The sequence below is a fragment of the Dipodomys ordii genome, unplaced genomic scaffold (genome assembly GCF_000151885.1).
Source record: "Dipodomys ordii isolate 6190 unplaced genomic scaffold, Dord_2.0 Scaffold99, whole genome shotgun sequence".
Classification (NCBI taxonomy): Eukaryota; Metazoa; Chordata; class Mammalia; order Rodentia; family Heteromyidae; genus Dipodomys; species Dipodomys ordii.
The window spans coordinates 6,148,857-6,167,260 of record NW_012267315.1 but is presented as its reverse complement, the minus strand read 5'-3'; the positions used below and the strand labels follow the sequence as shown (position 1 = coordinate 6,167,260).

General features: G+C 39.2%; 1 protein-coding gene across 1 annotated transcript in view; it reads left to right on the top strand.

Annotated features, from left to right (window-relative positions):
- The window catches only part of Cfap61 (cilia and flagella associated protein 61), a 230,095-nt gene that overhangs the window by 108,986 nt on the left and 102,705 nt on the right, over window positions 1–18,404 (top strand). Inside the window, exon 19 of the mRNA XM_013027044.1 lies at window positions 12,584–12,711. Coding sequence (XP_012882498.1) covers window positions 12,584–12,711 — 128 coding nt within the window. The remainder of the gene's footprint in view (window positions 1–12,583; window positions 12,712–18,404) is intronic.

Below are 18,404 nucleotides of genomic sequence, written 5' to 3'. Positions count from 1 at the left end.
GGCTACCCTGTTGCTAACTTCCTACTTGTGCTTCCCCATGTTGCTGGGCTGAGAACTGTGTGCCTCTGCACACAGCCATTGTCCTTTCCCCGTGGCTGGTATAAAAGACACATACCCCTGTGCCCAGGCATTGGTTGAAATGGAATCTCACAAACTTCTTTTTCCTCAACTGCGACTAGCCTTGGACTGTGATCCCTATCCCCTCCATCTCAGATCCTAAGTAGCTAGGATTACAGTCTCGAGCCACCATGCCTGGTTAAAGTTTTTGTGTTTTAGCAGTTCATAGGTAATGTAGCAGTAGCTTGTGCAGTTAGAATGATATAGAAGTCAGTTATTGGTTCTGTAAGTCATTTCCTTGCTATGGATTTGCCTTATTGCTGGCTTTCTCTGTATGCTCAGCCCAGAGAAATGATTTCTGCTGTCTGTAACTAATAAATTGAAAAATGATGCCAAGAATGCCCACTAGCTGACATTCCCTAGGAAGGATCCCATCCGAGTCTTATAGAAGCTCAGAGGATAATTCTAAGCACTTGGCACTAATCAAGTGGGAAAGAAGGGATACAGAGCTATTCAAGGTTATCTTGATATACATGCTAATATGCTGTATATTGGGGATTGATGCATTTCAGTCTCTGAAAAGCCAACTGTGGATCTTCCTAACACCAAGTAGACCATAGTTCCAGTGATTATACCAGATACTTCTTTAGGGCTGCTGTTTAATTGAAAACAAATGAAATAGCCATCTCATCATGAATATACCTTTATTTTTGTTCCAATAAGAAAAACATGTGGCCAATTATGCTATGATACAATGTCTAAATGGAAGTCCTGAACAGAATATGAATTAGTCATGTAAGTCATTACTTTGAAATTCCTCTCATCTATTCAGAATAGGGAGGCAATTTATGTTCTTTTCAAATGCATTATTTGTGGATGATGGGAAAATATTTTGCATGTGTCTCAGTAACAAAATGCAATATGGCTTCATCTACTTTAGAGTATCTATCATCTTTTATTTGCTCCTGAAAAGCACTCAATAGTTGCACTGCAAGAAAACATGGAATTGCTATCATTCCTCCAATGACTAGTATTTTCTCCACTAATGTTAAATTTGTTCCCTGCTGCTCAGTTTCTGGACCTTTATGGGAACAAAGTAAGTGCTTATTTCAATGCCAAATCATACTCTACTCTTTTTTGAAGACATTGTTAAGAACAGCTATTCTCAACAAAGATTTTACACACAGGGCACATGGGCACATGGGCTCCCTTAAAGTGATAACAATGACCAATGGCTATGTCACCCATGATCAAGTCAAGAGAACCATGTTACCCCTTCTGTCAACTGTGATTGCTAAGGTGCCATTGACTGTAAAGTTGGTCTCAGGAATGCTAAGCTGGGAAAAAAAAAACAGCATGCAAACTAGAATTCATGAAATCTGCTAAGGTAACTCATATAAATTTCTAAAACAGTTTTTCTGTGTTTAAGAAGTTACAAGTAAAAAGTGAATTACTAAAAACAAAAAAAAAAGTTACAAGTAGAGTGATCAACAGTTTTTATTAGTAACTTAATTTTTTTAATATTTGAAAAGGGGTAACGGCCAGCTGGTAAGTAGAGATGAAGGAATTGGACCACATGGAGTTTTTTGCTTTGTTTTGTATGGGTCCTGGGCATTATTCCTGAGTTTTTGCGTCTTAAGACTAGTTTTCTAGTACTTGAGCCACATCTCCACTTCCTGCTTTTTGTTGGAGATAAGTCTTATAGACTTCCCTGACAAGGCTGACTTTGAACCATAATCCTAAGATCTCAGCCTCTTGAGTAGTTAGGATTCCAGATGTGAGCCATTGGCATCTTTGTTGTTGTTGTTTTAAGGTTAAGAAACTATTGCAGAAAACACGAGTTGATGTCCAAATATCCACTCCTTCCATCATTCTAACTACTAGGGCCTCAATTTTATTCAAGGCAATAATGTGTTCAATGATGACAATTCATTTCCAAGCCTGCCTTCATAACCTGTATGACTATGAGACTAGATTTGGACACTTAACTAGGACTCTGGGAAAGCTGACTAAAGGGAATGATTTAAAAGAAGCCATTATTTTTTTCTTCTTTTCTTCCTTTCTGCTGCCTGGGATAGAGATAATAATGTCTACATCACCAGAAGCTATCTTGTAGATGAAGGTGTTGCAGTAAAAGGACAAAGTTATACAGGTAGAAGCCTAGATTGCTGATCTATTGATGGTATTTGCCTCAGCCTAGGGCTACCTAGGTCCAGATCCCTTGTCTTCCATTCTGTTTAAGCTGTAATATTGAGGGTTTCCAGTTGTTTACAGCATAGTGTCCAACCATAAAATGAGTGCAGGAACTTTTTTTTTTTAAGTGAGGATTCAATCTATGTGTGAGAATGCCATAAGAATGAGTTTCTTCTTTTGGCTGGTATAATGTAAGGGTCATAAAGGGATTGAAGATATGATAGTTCCTTAAAGAAATAATTCATTGTGGGTACTATTACCAGTAGTTTTGCAGAAGCAAAATGAGCCCTCCATCCACTTTCTGATAATTGAATAGGGGCTTCAAGTGTGCCTGGTGATGTGACAGTGAGTGACTGTGGCCCATCTGTAGTCTATTTTGAGTGTAATCTTTCTAGTTTTTTCATTGATTTTTCTTGGTGCTGATACTGGGCTTAAACCCAGGTCCTATGCACTGTCCCTTAAGTTTTTTACTTAAGACTGATTCTCTCCCAAGATAAGTATTCAAATGTTTTTTTTCTTTCATGCAATTGTTTCTAACATATTTATAAGATGATTTCTATGTTGCTTTGTATGTCCCTCCCCAATGGTATAACCCATGCTTTCACTGTATTTGATGTTGGTATAATTTGTGGAGGGGAAGGGCAAAAACAAATCGTTTAACTAGTGATACAGGTGGACCCAATGCAACAATGAGGTGTACAAATCGTTATGTCGAAAAAGGAACTTTACAACTTTGGTGGTGGGGGGGAGGATCGGGTGGGGGGAGGTAAGGGGAGTATGGGAAGGGATGGGAAGGGGAAAGAAAGAGGAGGCAACAATGCTTGATAAGAAATGTACTCGTTATCTTGCCCATGTAATTGTAACTCCTCTGTATGGTATTCCAACAACAACAACAAAAAGACTGGTTCTCTACCCCTTGAGCCATAGCTCTACTTTCAGCTTTATGCTGAATAATTGGAGATAAGAGTCTCACAGACTTTTCTGCCTGGGCTGGTTCTGAACCATGATCCTCACATCTCAGCCTCCAGAGTAGCTAGGATTACAAAGTGTGAGCTACAGTGCCCAGCTGCTCTTTCTGGCCAGGGTGTCCTCAAGATTCAGGCTGAACATTTGCTAGAACAATTTGCATTTTTCTGAAGAGCTGGAGCTACAAAATTGTTAGGGGTTCTTACTTCCCTCAAACAAGAGAAAAGTTAAGATAATCCTTCATAAAATAAGGGTCAAAACTACAACATTGTCACTGCAGACTTCCTTTACTCTACCAAAGGTATTAGACTCTTATCTACTTTTGAAGCTTCTAAATAATTTCAGTAGAAATACTTTTTTACACATCATTTTATGTTTGTAGAAAGCATTTCTAACTAATTGGTTCTGAGTGTCTGTACCACACTACCTCTTGTTTATTTGGGAAATATTGCAGTACTCTTCCCCAGAGAGATCCACTTGTGAACTTTGAACCCTGCACTGACATTTGTAGTACTGTCAATCTGTCATCATTGGCTGTGCTCAAATTAGGAACATAGAGGGCTTCTCAAAGAGAAAAGAGAGAATGGAAAAACATAACAGAAAAAATTACATATATAAAGCAAAAGTAGACTTATTAAGGATTTCAGAAATCTCATTCCTAATGGGCTTGAATCTCTCCATCCTCTGTTTCCATTGAGCAGACAGAGCTCCCTTTGAAGTCTTTGGAAGCTTTCTGTAAGAAAAAAAATACACATGGGTGTGAGCTGAAAATTGAGCTCATTGTTTTGCCCTTTTAAAAGGTGTTTTTCAAAGATTTGCCTTTCATATTGTAGATGGGAGAGAGGATGTGCAATTTTGCCTTATGTAACATCTTTGCCTGAAAAGCTCAAAGTATTTGTAGACATTTTTATAATGAATAGTTCCCCTGTTTGCCTGCTGAGGAAGACAGAGGTTGGTGTAATTTATTTCCATTTTATGCCTAAGGAAACTGATACTTAAGGAAAAGAAGCTCAGAATCTCAACCAGTACTAGAATTAAGAAACAAACTGAAATCTCACCACCAGACTAATGACTCCCAGTCTGATGATCTCAGAAGTCAATGATAACCTCCAACAGAAATATTTTCATTTAAAAAAAAACATAGGTATTATAATATTTCTTGTTAGTGTGAACTTTGCATCTATTATGTGCAATCATTTGTATTTGTTTCAGCTGCTTGTTAGCTTACTGGCCTATTTGTAGCTTTAGTTACTTCTGATTTGAGATCTGTCCTTGCAGTTTACTTTCAATAATACTTTTCTTGTCATTATAACTTACTTTAAGAGCTGATTAAAATCCTAACCAAACATCCAAGCACAGAATTCAGAGAAAATGACATGATGTCTGTATCTCAAAGACATATCTTTACATCTATTATGGTAAAAGTGCATTTGACCTATTTGAAAAAAATTATTGTAAAGGTGATATACATAGGGGTTACAGTTACATGAGTCAGGTAATGAGTACATTCCCTTTTGAACAGTGTCACCCCTGCACTCATTCCTAGTTTTTCTTCTCCCAACTTCCCTCCCCCCCCAAAGTTGTGTAGTCCATTTCCAACATAGTGTCTAGTGGGTTTACTGCTAAATTGATTCACCCTTTGTCCCACTGTTTCTGTGCTTCTGCTTCTTCTCCCTAAACCAGAAAGAAGAAAAGAAGGAAAAAAGAACTTTAAGGAGTATAATTTTTTTTAAAAAAAACCCTCTTACTTTCTTGGAGTTCACTTCAATAAGCATCATTTTATCCATTTTATATTATCTTATCTAATGCACATAGCTATTGAGCCCTTGTGATCCTCTCTTAAGAATATTCTCCTTTGGGCTGGGAAGTTGGCTCAGTGCTGGAGTGCTTACCCCTCATGCATGAGGGTTCGATTCCTCAGCACCACATAAGCAGAAAAAAGCTGGAATGGCACTGTGACTCAAGTGGTAGAGCACTAGCCTTGAGCTGAAGAGCTCAGGGACAGTGCCCAGGCCGAGTTCAAGCCCCACAACTGACAAAAAAAAAGAGTATTCTCCTTTGTTTTCACTGTGTGAATATGTAGATTTCTGTTTAATTAATCATGTCCAGGTGTAATTATTTGTCTTTTACTATCCATTGGGTTTACTTGTCGATTTATAGGCACATTCTAGTTACTACAAATGAGGGAAATCAGCCGGGTGCTGGTGGCTCACACCTGTAATCCCAGCTACTCAGTAAGCTGAGATCATAGTTCGAAGCAAGCCTGGTCAGAAAAGTCCCCGTGACTCTTATCTCCAATTAACCACTTAAAAACTGGAAGTTTAGCTGTGGCTCAAGTGATAGAGTGCTAGGCTTTGAGCATAAAGTGGCTCAGGGACAGTACCCAGGCCCTGAGTTCAAGCCCCAAAACTGACAAAAAAAAAATTAAGGAAACAATGTAGCCTATGTTTCTTTGGGTCTGGTTTACTTCACTTAGTATAATTTTTTCCAAGTCTTTCCATTTCCTAACAAATGGGGCAATGTCATTCTTTCTGATAGAAGCATAGAATTCCATTGTGTATATATATATATATATATATATATATATATATATATTGATACCACATTTTCTTGATCCATTCATCCACTGAGGGTCATCTGGGTTGATTTCATATTTTGGCTATGATAAACAATGCTGCAATGAACATGGTCATGCTGGTGGATTTAGCCTGGTTTGTGGTCAATTGGATAGTGCCCAGAAGTAGGATTGCTGGCTCATAGGGAAGATCTATGTTTAGTCTTTTGAGGAATCTCCATATTGCTTTCCAGAGTGTTTGAACAAGTTTACATTTCCACCAACAGTGTAGTAGTATTCCCTTTGGGCCACATCCCCTCCAGCATCTGTTCTTGTTAGTTTTTTGATAATGACTATTCTTGGTAGGGTGAGATAGAATCTCAATGTTGTTTTGATTTGCATTTATTTTGTGGCCAGAGATGTTGAACATCTCTTCGTGTGTCTATTGGCCATTCTTATTTCTTCTTCAGAGAAGTCTCTCTTTAAGTCTTTAGCCCATTTATTACTTGGGCTGTTGTTTCTTTGAGGATTGGTTTTGGGAAGTTTTAATTTTTGAGCTCTAAGTATATTTTACATATGAGGCTCTTGTCTGATGCATAGCTATTAAAGATCTTCCATTTCTTTCTATTTATCTTGCTAGCTATGTACTTTGCTATGCAGAAGCTCTTCAGTTTGATGCAATCCCATTTATCTAGCCTTTCTTTGATTTTTTGTGATTCTGGATCTTAAGAAGTTTTGACCTGTGCCAAGTAGCCTTAGTGTTTCCCCTATTCCTTCCTATACTATTTTCAGGGTATCTGCTCTTATATTGAGGTCTTTGATCCAGTTGGAGATGATTCTGGTGCAGGGTGATATATAAGCATTTAACTTCAGTTTTCTGCACATATATAGCCAATTCTGCCAGCACCATTTGTTGAAGAGGCCATCTTTCTTCCATCCTGTGTTTTTGGCTTCCTATCAAATATTAGGTTTCTATAGGTCTGGGAGTTCATTTCTAGGTCTTCCATTATATTCCATTTTGACCTATTTTTTGTTTGTTTGTTTGAACTCAGGGCCTGGGCACTGCCCCTGAGCATTTTTTGCTCAAGGCTAGCATTCTACCACTTTGAGCCACAGCACCAATTCTGGTTTTCTGGTGATTAATTGGAGATAAGAGTCCCATGGAGACTTCTCTTCCCAAGTGGACTTTGAACCAAGATCTGATCTCAGCCTCCTGAGTGTCTAGGACTACAGCATGAGTCACCAGTATCCATCCATTTTGACCTATTTTTATACATATAGAACAGGTAACAAATGTTCCTAAAGTTCACTGCCCCGTATGTAAGTTCTCTTCACAAGCTCTACATTAGTCAGGGCATAAAGATCAACATTTTACCAACAAATTATCAAATTTAATCCAAATAGTTCTAGATAATTCTAAATCATTCATTGGATAATTTAGGCAACTGGAAAAATAACCAGCTAAAATAATAGTAGAAATGATGATAACACCATTAAAATGAGGCTCATTAAATGCAAAGTTAAAGTATGTCTTCTCTCACAATTTGCGAAATACCCCAAAGCATATGGCAGGTTGTATTCTGATAAAACAATTGCCTCAAAAAAAAAGCAAAAACATTGTTCCTGACCTCAAGGAGCAAACAAGTCTAGTTGGAACATTATAGACAAAGAAAGAAAGAAATGCAACCCCAAACTCCACCCAGAGCTAATTTCTCACATGTCTAGTCTTCTGTTCCCTCAAAGGAAATGATCAACAAAGGTAAAAGCTTAAATGCTCCCTCATTTCTATTCACACATCTCTCATATGAACCATACTCTACTACCATCTGATCTGTGCTGTCTGTTTGCTTGGGAATCATGGTACTCCTTTCCTCCCCTAGCCCCAAGATCATTTCTAGACTTCCCTAATAGAATCTTCCTTATCATTGCTTTCCTCTCCCTAGGGATGGAATTAGTATTTTAAAAACTGTAACTCTTACAAGTACTCCCAGAACATTTTGTATGTGACCATTTTAGAATGTTGGTGTTTGGCAGTTACTTCAATGTAAGGTTTATATTCTAAAGTCACTACAAGAGTCAACATCAAATTTTAAGGAACTTTTTTTTAACTTTTAAAAGTCAAGTTCTGCATCATGAAATATGGGTTTATTCTTTCTTGCTGAGGTGTGGCTTGATGTCTACATTGGAAATAATCCTTTCACTGAAATGCTAACTTAAGGTCATTAGAAAAATAGAATGATTGGGAAGTAAGGGACTGACTTCTGATCCATATTCTCATGGATGGTAAACAGCTTACACTTCCCTCAAATCTGCCTATCAACAGACAGGGCTTTTATTTTTATAAAATAAAGGAAATCAGCCCCCAAACTGGAACTCTTTTGCAGGCACATTTTTTGTTAGATGTTTAGAAAAAAAAAGACAGCTCAGCATGATTAGAGGGTCTTCTGGTCCTGCTTTTCTTTTCCATGAAACCCTGAAATCCAAAAAAACACCAAAGAAGGGAAATATTCTTCATTCATTAAAAAAAAATCTGTGTTTTTTGCTCAAGGTTAAAATAAACCCCTTATAAAGCAATATAAGCAATCTTAAAAGGTTTCTAGGCTGGGTAATTTGGGGGGATGCTTTTTGGGGTTTTGTGGGTGTTTCTTTTGAGGAATTTAAAAACCATACTTACTAATTTTTAAGGGGATTCTTTTTTCAGGTCAGAAGATTTCATCATACCTAATAATGGATATGTTTTTTAAAACCTGAGCACAAAATTGGGTTTACTGTGCATCATTGGGATGCCAACTCACACTCCTGACACACCCACCATCATCCATACTGATCGCTAACTCTTGACACCCTGGGGCCACTTTATGTTTTTAGCCCACCCTGGGGCCACTTTATGTTTTTAGCCGTTAGAAAGGTGATTTCTGAGGCCTGGCAGCTGTTGGTATTAAAGCTATTGTGTGGGAAACAAAAGCCATTCTGTTCTGTTCCCCAGCTGCCTTTGTGTCCTTGATACTGGAGCTGTTTCATAAATGAGGTATAATTCTTTACCAGGGAATTTCATTACTGCCATGTTTCAATACCAGCTTACATTTCCAACAGAAGAGAGGAATGTCTGAGCGTACCTTGCTTGTGGAAGGAAGCTTGCTTTCTGACCTCCATTAAGATGCATGCATTTAAAATTTGCTAATTAGACTTGCAATTAGATGCTATCATAACAACATATATTCTGAACCAAAAGTCAAGACTGACTAAGGTGAATTTGTCTTTGAAACTAAGCAGAGCACAGTACACATAGACCAGTGCGAACTAGATATTTTGCACAGTCCTTTATTAATCTGTCCTGGAGCTTTTTTGGACAGACTGTGAGAACTGACATTTGTTTGGAGGATGTGCACTCCTTATTTTCATTTATAAAATTTATTAATCTAGGAAGCTTTCAGTTGCATATTAAAAAAACTAGCCTAAGCTACCTAGGAAATACAACAAAACTCATTATTCTTCTCCTTTTCATCCTTCCCAAGGCTTGGTCCTTTGCTGTCCAACTTTATTTCTCCACTGCATAGATATTGAGCTCTTCCCTTTGATTTGCTATGGCTACCTGTAAGAAGCCATATTTCATCTACCCTTTATTCACCTCTACCATTGCCTTGAGAAGAACTTGCCTTGGTTCTTTCTCATTAAGACCAAGAAATGAGGGGCTGGGAAGGTGGCTCAGTGGTAGAGCACTTGCTTTGTATGCATGAGGCCCTGGGTTCTATTTCTCAGCACCACATAAGCAAAAAGAAAAAAGCCAGAAGTGGTGCTGTGGCTCAAGTGGTAGAGCGCTAGCCTTGAGCTGAAGAGCTGAGGGACAGCTCCCAGGCCCAGAGTTCAGGCCCCATAACCGGACCCAAAAAAAGAAAAAAAAGAACAAGAAATGACACAGGGTAGTGCGCCTATATGCAGCCAGTATCAACTGACTTCCAATTGACCTAGGTTCACAAGCAAGAGTAAGCTGTACACTTGTAATCCTAACTACTCAGGAGGTTGAGATCTGAAGATTGGGGTTTGAAGGCAACCCCACCAGGAAAGTCTGTGAGACTTTTATTTTTTACAATAGCTTAATTATTGTTAGACAGTAAAATGAATATGGTAAATGGCTTCATCAGGATGTGGCCATTCCCATAATAGCATTCAGGAATTCCTGTTTTCTGTGAGACTTTTATCTGCAATTAAACCACCAAAAAACTGGAAGTGGAGCTAAGGCTTGAGTGGTAGAATACAAGCCTCAAGCAGTAAAGCTCAGGCTCTGAATTCAAGTCCAAAACAACAATGAATGGACCTGAATTCAGATCCAAAACAACAATGAAAAGAATAAGGACAATTGTGTTAAGTCAGTGTATTTTAGATTTGTTTGTTAAGCAGCACTATAGTGACAATGTCTGACTGATGCGTATTGCCTATATAACTGAACGAGTTCAAAGGTAAACTTTGAAAGGAATTCCTATCCTCTCTCTTTATAATTATCTTGGGGCTTCAATTCGAAGTGAGTTTTCTTCTTGGTGCCAGGATAACTGTCGTCATTTCAGGCTTTGCCTCAATACTTCATGTCATCCAGACAACAAGGCAAGTTCTAGACTTCACTTTGATTAAGCCAGCATAAGTCACATGTCCATCCTGACAATCTTTGAGCAAGGAGGGTTAGATTATATGACTCAGCTCTGTCGATCAAAGTCCCCTCTTGAAGATAGGAGTGAACCCATTCTTCCAGAATCCATGATATGCCAAATTAAAGGTGGGAATGGGGAGTAAAATAGATGCTTTGAGGTAATGTTAGTTATGGGGCAGTCTAAAATCTCCCAAGGCATTTTTTCCCACCTCTATTTGCTAGGCTATCTAGAGTTCTCTATGTTAGATATAATCTAGTGAATAGCAAGGCATTAGGCCACATCCATGCCACCTAAGCACTGGAAAGTGAGTGGAAACCTAGTTTAAATAGTGGGAAAACAACAATGCAGTGGGTAACAATGTTCATGAGAAATGTACCTTACTCGTGTAAATGCAACCCCTCTGTACAGCATCTTTACAATAAAATAAAATTTAAAATAACATAAAATAAATAAGACTACCATTATCCTTTGGACTCCTAGAATCTCAGGTGTTTGAAATGAAAAGTAAGGAAATGGAAAGACTTGGAAAAAATTGTATTAAGTGAAGTAAGCCAAACCCAAAGAAACATGGGCTCCACGGTTTCCCTCATTTATAATAATTAGTATATGTCTAGGATAGTCCCTAGCAGAGGATCACAATAGCTCAATAGCTCTTTACATATGACCATATAAAGTGATACTAATGAAACGAACTGTAAGATATGGAAACGAGGGTTATTTTGTTGTATCTTTTTGTTTTTTTAATGTACTATGTAAAGTTATGTTTTTATTCTTTCATTTTTTTCCTTTGGTTTATCCCCTGTTGTCACTGTTTTTGATTTTGGTATTATGTGTCTTGTATATACGTTTATCTGATTTGGGGAAGAGAAGGGGGAACAACAAAATGGTGAGACAAAGAACAAAGGGTGAACCAATACAACAGCAATACTCACAAGACACTATGTTGGAAATGAACTTTACAACTTGGGGGGGAGGGGAGTTGGGGGGAAGAAAAGAAAATGAGGGAGGGGGTAACAATGTTTGACAAGAAATATACTCATTACCTTACTTATGTAACTGTAACCCTTCTGACATCACTCCTACAATAAAATTAAATTTAAAAAAAAGAAAAAGTAGATTAAACCTAGTAGAATGTGGAGACTTCTGATCTAGAGAGTGAATGGTCATGTTAATGCTGATAGAAAGGTAATGGGTGTTCCACTGATTGAGGCCGCCATTGTTTCTGATGAATTACTGTCCGGTGCTTTAATTTTGTTATTGTCAGACACCAAATACAATGTATTGAATAAATGAATTAAAAAATAGAACCAAGATCTTTTAATGATACTCCCACTCAACCACCACACACCTCCTTGTAAACCTTGTTGGTGAATGCTCCCACAGCAGCCTCTGAAGGAATGTAAACCAAATGAGCAACTAACTCAGTCCTTTTGGCAAACACAGACAGTAAAGGTTCTCAATTACTGTCTGTGCACCTGAGTCCTCCTTGTTGAATGATAAGATTGAATGACCCTTATATTCAACACATTTCTATAATTCAGGAAATGTTTTATCATTCAACTAATACTATTAATCACCTGCTGTCCACTGGTGCTAATAAGTAGCGTGAGGCATACAGAAGTGAATAAGAAAGAATATTTGTCTTCAAGTAATCAACCAATGTAATTCAGCTTTTCACTCATAAATTTAAGAAACTTGGACATTCTAGGAAAGACTTAGGACTTTTAAGGAACTATAATTCCCAAGGAGTTGCTTGGCTATAGTCTTGTAGGATTATTTACCTTGCCAAGTTCTTCTAGGTTTATGTGAAAAATCTCTCAGCAGTAAGACAAAAACATCCAAATTAACCATTGTTTGTTACTTAGCCTTGATGTCAGATATATTGTTAGAGTCTTACCTTGATTGTGTGTGTGTGTGTGTGTGTGTGTGTGTGTGTAATGATGGAACCCAAGGCCATCCCATGCTAGGTAAATGCTCTACCACTGACCAGACCTTACAGTGATTTTTAAGAGATACCATGTACTTCACTATGTCTATTTCATGAGTATTATTAGGTTTGATTAGCAAACCTAATAATAAAGTTATATGAAATAATTCCTCATAATCAGCCTGGGGGTGCTGACACAGCTACACTTTCCTCACCTCTCTTCTCTTTGAATTGTTCTTCCAGTCGGCTTATGCCTTGTACCATACCAACAGAAAATTAACATTGGAACCTAAAATAACTGTCAACGCCAGGATTGTTGTGGTTGGTGCCTCCAGTGTTGGAATCTCCTTTCTAGAGACATTGGTATTTTGGTGAGTTGTTTTACTTCAAAGATTTGTTCTTTTAAAAAATAATAATAAAACTTCTCTAGTTACACCTTGAGAGAGGCCCTTGAGAGAAAAATCCGAGTTCTTTTGCCACTCCCTGCCCATATACTCTGACTATGTAGATTAATGAATCAGAGTGGTAGTGTCAATCGGGGAAAGCAAACTGTAGAGCCCCCACATCAAATCTGGCTTGTCACCTTCTCTTGTGAATAAGGAAAGCCCTATTGGAACACAGCCACATTCACTTTTATAATCTGTGGCTGTTTTCATGCTACAGTGGCAGATTTGAGCGGCAGTAACAGGCCACATGACCCAAAATGACTCTGACAGGCACCATCTGATCCTTTCCAGCAAAAGTTTGCTGGTCCTATTCTACACAACTCAGTCATATTGTTTTTTTTTGTCTGTCACATCCATTGTTCAGGACCACACGAGAAACGTTGGTTACTGTTAAAAAAAGTACAGGCTCTTATAGGCAAGTGGGAGATGGGAACATGCAGCCCACTGAAGCTGAGTTATCAGTCCTGGGAGCTCTTAGAGAGGAACAGTAGGAGAGAGAAAAGTCTGGAGGAAACAACCTCTGAGTGCTTAGACCTGGTTTAAATAGAGACAAGTTAACTCCAAAAGGTGACCCTCCTCATCTGACATAACATTAACTAGAAACTAAGGAAGAGAACTGATTTTTTTTTCATTTTCTAGCCAGTCTGTTCAATCAGAACACAGCTCTAGTTAACCAGAAATAAATTGCATGTCGTTATTGAAGTTAGCAACAGAGTTCACATGCTTAAATAGTGTGGTTAGTTTGCAGTAATAACTCACTGCAAGAATGACATAATGAGAAGTACCATGGATGTTTATTTTGCTGGATCTGTCACACTGCATGAGAGTGCTTCCTCGCGCTGATGGCTCCCTTCATTCCAGACTTCTGAATAGCAGGTCTTTATGCAGCTACTCTTGAATGACGAGTTAGTAGGATGGACTCGAGAAATTACAGGAGTTAAGAAATATTCATAAACAGGTCTTAAATCATAATTTGGCTGCATGCATCATAATTTTGGTCAACAATGAGCACATTAAGATATATGCATGCAATTTTCTTTTTGTGGAATTGACTTCAATTTAATAAATATAAATTTTGTTGTAAATACTGAGTTGATTAAATTCCCCAAACAGGCCTTTTTCCTCCATTCCAAAGTACTCATAATTCTCCATCATTATTACGGATTATGGACACTAACAATAGACTCATATCAGTTTACAGATCTATAATCCTTAAGAGAGGAAATGGTTTTCTCATTATTTTCACTAATTATTGTAAATTAGCAATCACCATAGTAACCCACTGCATATCTTAGCAGTTTACCTGACACTTGAGCTGATTTGAGCTGGAATAAAATTGAAGAAATGCATTTTTACCAAACACTACCCACTGGTGAAGATTCAACAAGATTTAGAAAAATGTCACCTTGTACTCATGGGCTGAGTTATCAGATACAGTGCATGGTCATATTCCTAGAAACTCCATGTAAGGTGCAAGCCAGTAACATCTTCTCCTGGAAGATGTATCAATCCTGTTATTATCTCCATGCAAGAAATTATATAAAGTATATTTAGTCTTTTCTTTAAAGACAGAAGCCCTTTCATGACGTTGGTACCCTTCCTTTGTCCATCCTTCCCCAAATTCTAAGGTGCTCCTGGGAGAGCCGAAGTCTTCTGCCCAAAGTCAGTACCCCATTCAGGATGCCAGTTACATGCCAGGAAGGCAGTACCAGGGGTGAAGGTGAGGTTGAGAAGAGCGTCCTCACTATGTTGTCTAGGCTGGCCTCCAACCTGTGATCTTCCTGCCTCCGCCTCCCAAATTGCTGGGATGACAGCATGCACCATCACACCCAGCTTGGAATTTTTTTAAGTACAGTATATTATTTGGTCTCAACTGCCAGCATTGGCAGGGATACATTTTCTTATTTTTGGTTGTCTAGCCTATGAGTTAGCTATGAATCCCTGTCTCTCAACTACCAGGTGATATGGGCAGGCATTTCCCTAAAGACCCACACCAACATCCCCATTTTCTAATTCCCTTCTGGGTGCTAGACCCTGGCCCTAGTGTCCTGTGAGCTCATCTCTGCTGCTGGCCAGTACTAACACACATGGCCCTGAGAGTGACCCTTTTCTTCTCATCTATGCCAAGAGTGTCATAGCATGAAACCCCCAGGTACTGCCAGCCTAAAGGTGCTGTCACCTTAGAAATTCAAGGAAGCCCAGTAGAGGTCTGGAGCAACCTCTCTGCTCTCAGATGAACAGACTGTCCCCAGGTGAGCTATGCCATTCACTGGGGCCACACTAATTCCAGAAGAGCTATCCAATAACCTGCAATAGCTCTTCCAAGGGAGCAAGAGACCCCTTTGCACAAAGCTTGAATTTTGACCTTTTACTCCTTATTGAACTGCTAAACTCCTTAAATGCAAGCTTTCCACAAAGATACTTTAAAATGATTTTTAAGAGAAATATGGAAAGTTGGGTATGGTGCTACATGCCTGTAATCCCAGTTACTCAGTTACTTAGAAAGGTCAGAGTTTGAGGGTATGTCTATAATCTCAGCTACATGGAAAGCATAGGTAGGAGGGTTATAGTTTAAGGCCCATGGGCAAAAATGTAGGAGACTCTATCCTAATTAAAACAAAACCAAACCAAACCTGATGGGCTGGGAATGTGGCTTAGTGGTAGAGTGCTTGCCTTGCATGCATGAAGCCCTGGGTTAATTCTCAGTACTACATAAACAGTAAAAGGCAGAAGTGGCTCTGTGGCTCAAGAGGTAGAGTGCTAGCCTTGAGCAAAAGAAAGAAGCTCAAGGGTAGTGCCCCAGGACTGGCAAACATACACTCACAAAGCAAACAACAACAACAAAGGTTAAATCAAAAGTGCTAGTAGAGTAATAGAATGTTTTCCTAACAAACACAAGGTCCTGAGTTCAAACCCCAATACTAGAGAAAAAAAAAGAAGTATGGAAATGCTATGCCAATTTTTGAAAAATAAGAAAGAAGACAGGAACCCAGTCTCTGAACTTCCCTTATGTTTATATAACAGTTTTTATATCCTTCTGGCTCACTGTTTTGTCTGTGGGCCAGCTCTCTCAACCTTACCTGGAGGCTCCTTAGAAATGGCAGAATCTCATGCTCTTCCCCAAACAGTGTCCCAGATTGATGAGAGATTTGTACACACACCAGCTTTGTTATTGTCTCTTTGGCCACAAACTCAGTGATCTGCAGCAGTTACTATTTTATTCTGTTTCATCATGTCGCTTACAATAGTTACTATCTCTTATACTATTTACTCCTAACTGTAGCACAATTAATTTTATTTTTTGGCAGTACTAAGATTTGAATTCAAGACCTTGAGCTTGCTAGACAGACACTCTTCCCTCTGGGCCATGCTTCCAGTCTTGTTCTTTTGCTGGTTATTTTTGAAATAGGGTCTTACTTCCTGACCAGACGTGTACTTGAGCACAGTGTGCCTATAGTAGCTTCTCCATCATAGCTGAGCTGACAAGTATGTACCACCATATCTAGATCTTGGTTTTGAGCTTGTCTGTCCAGGCTTCCAATCTCAGCCTCCCAAGTGGCTAGGATTGTAGGTGTGAGCCACTAGTAGTACCTAGTTCCTCCCTCCACACCTCCCTCCCTCCATACCTCCCTCCCTCCATACCTCCCTCCCTCCCTCCCTCCCTTCCTTCCTTTCCTTTCTTACCCATCCTCCCTTCCTCCCTTCTTTCCTCCCTCTCTCCCTTCCCTTCCCCTTCCCTTCCCTCCTCTTCATTTCCCTTCCATCTTTATCAATTCTGCAGAATTTGATTTATTTATTCTTGCCAGTCCTGGGGCTTGAACTCAGGGCCTGGACACTGTCCCTGAACATTTTTTGCTCAAGGATAAAACTCTACCATTTGAGCCACAGCACCACTTCCAGCTTTTTCTGTTTATGTGGTGCCAAGGACTTGAACCCAGGGCTTCATTCATGTTAGGCAATCACTCTACCATGAAGCCACATTCCCAGCCCAAGAATTCGATTTATAAAGAGATTTTATTAGTATATAGTAGGTGCACATGGGAGGAGTTCATTGTTACACATACATACATACAGTGTCTATATGGAAATGATCAAACTCATTCCTCCATCTCTTTCCCTTATTTCCCCTCATCCCTTCTTAAATTGGTTTCAACAGATTTCATTGTTCTATTTTCATACATGCATATAATGTACTTTGGCTATATTCACTCTCATTCACCCTTTCTATTGGCCCTCTTCCACCCAATGATACCTGCCCCTCAACAGAGTTTGTTTTACTTTCCTATGATTCATTATTATTAAGAATAAAATTATTATTACAGCATATATTAATTTTACAAAGGAATTTCACCAAGGCAATTCACATGTCTATATATTATAATTTAGATTAGAAGAATGAGTGATATTGAAATACGTGGTGTTGATTATAAAGGTAAGAATAAGGCAAGTCAAACTACTAAGCAATAATACTAAGGAAAATGGGAAAAAGGGAAACAGTAGATGAAGTATCTGGCACAATTCCTTTTACTCTTATCATTTTTAAGTCCCTCCTAATTCAATCCAGATGGAATGCATCTCTCTAAGAGCCTGGAATTTCACTAGAAAGATGCACAACGAGGTCATCGAAGTGGCCTCAGAAATGGATACTTCTAGTCACCAGAAGCGATACTCTGTTTGCTGTTTTTTTTTTGTTTTTTGTTTTTCATTTTCATTACTGAGAAAAATTTGCTCAAAAAGTGGCCAGATCCCTTCAAGGAAGAGACCTCAGATTTTTCTGAGCTAGACACTGTTGCCACACCAGACTGAGTGTACTGGGTGAAAAAGGATAGCTTGGAACTAGCTGGGCATGTTTTCAAGGCTATGATTGTGGACGAATGGCCCCCAACTCCTGTTATCAGGCTGCACAGTTCTGTACAATATCCGGCACAGCTGTGGGCACTGGCAGCAGCCAGCCTAATGCTGGTGGCTTAATTGGGCTTTTTATCTTTACATTGGTCTGAGCACATCCAAAGCCCTCAGTGTGGCCTTCTACTAATTAGGTGACTAATTAAATAGTCAGAGCTTCCTTGCTGATTTCAGGGCTAACCCCCCGTGAACAGGTTGATGATTGTGTGTCCTGTCCCATGGGTCTCTACCATGTGATCTGAAGGGCATATCTTCTCCCAGTTGCCCCATTCACACCAGGGCAAAAGGCTTACTGTGTCAAGGATGCTGGCATGCACATGGCCATTTTCCAGGGCACCCAGGGGAGCCTGCAGCAACTTAAAGGCAGAGATCCAGGATGCAGGTCACATCTTGCCCTGTGTGGTGTGGGCATTGTCAGGGAACTGAGGCAGAGGCAGGTCTGGAGGCTGGGGTGGGAGTAGGACTAATATGTCCACGTGGGGGCAGAATGACTTGACATTCTTACATCAGAAAATAAGGATCTGAGCTCATGCCAGTAATCCTAACTACTCAGGTGGCTGAGATCCAGCCCAGACAAGAAGGTCGGTGAGACAATTAATTAACCACCAAAAGGCCAGAAGTGGAGGTGTGGCAAGCTAGCCTTGTGCCCAGGTATAGAATTTGAGCCCTAGATCTGGCACAAAAGAAAAGGGGGAGAGAGAGAGAGAGAGAGA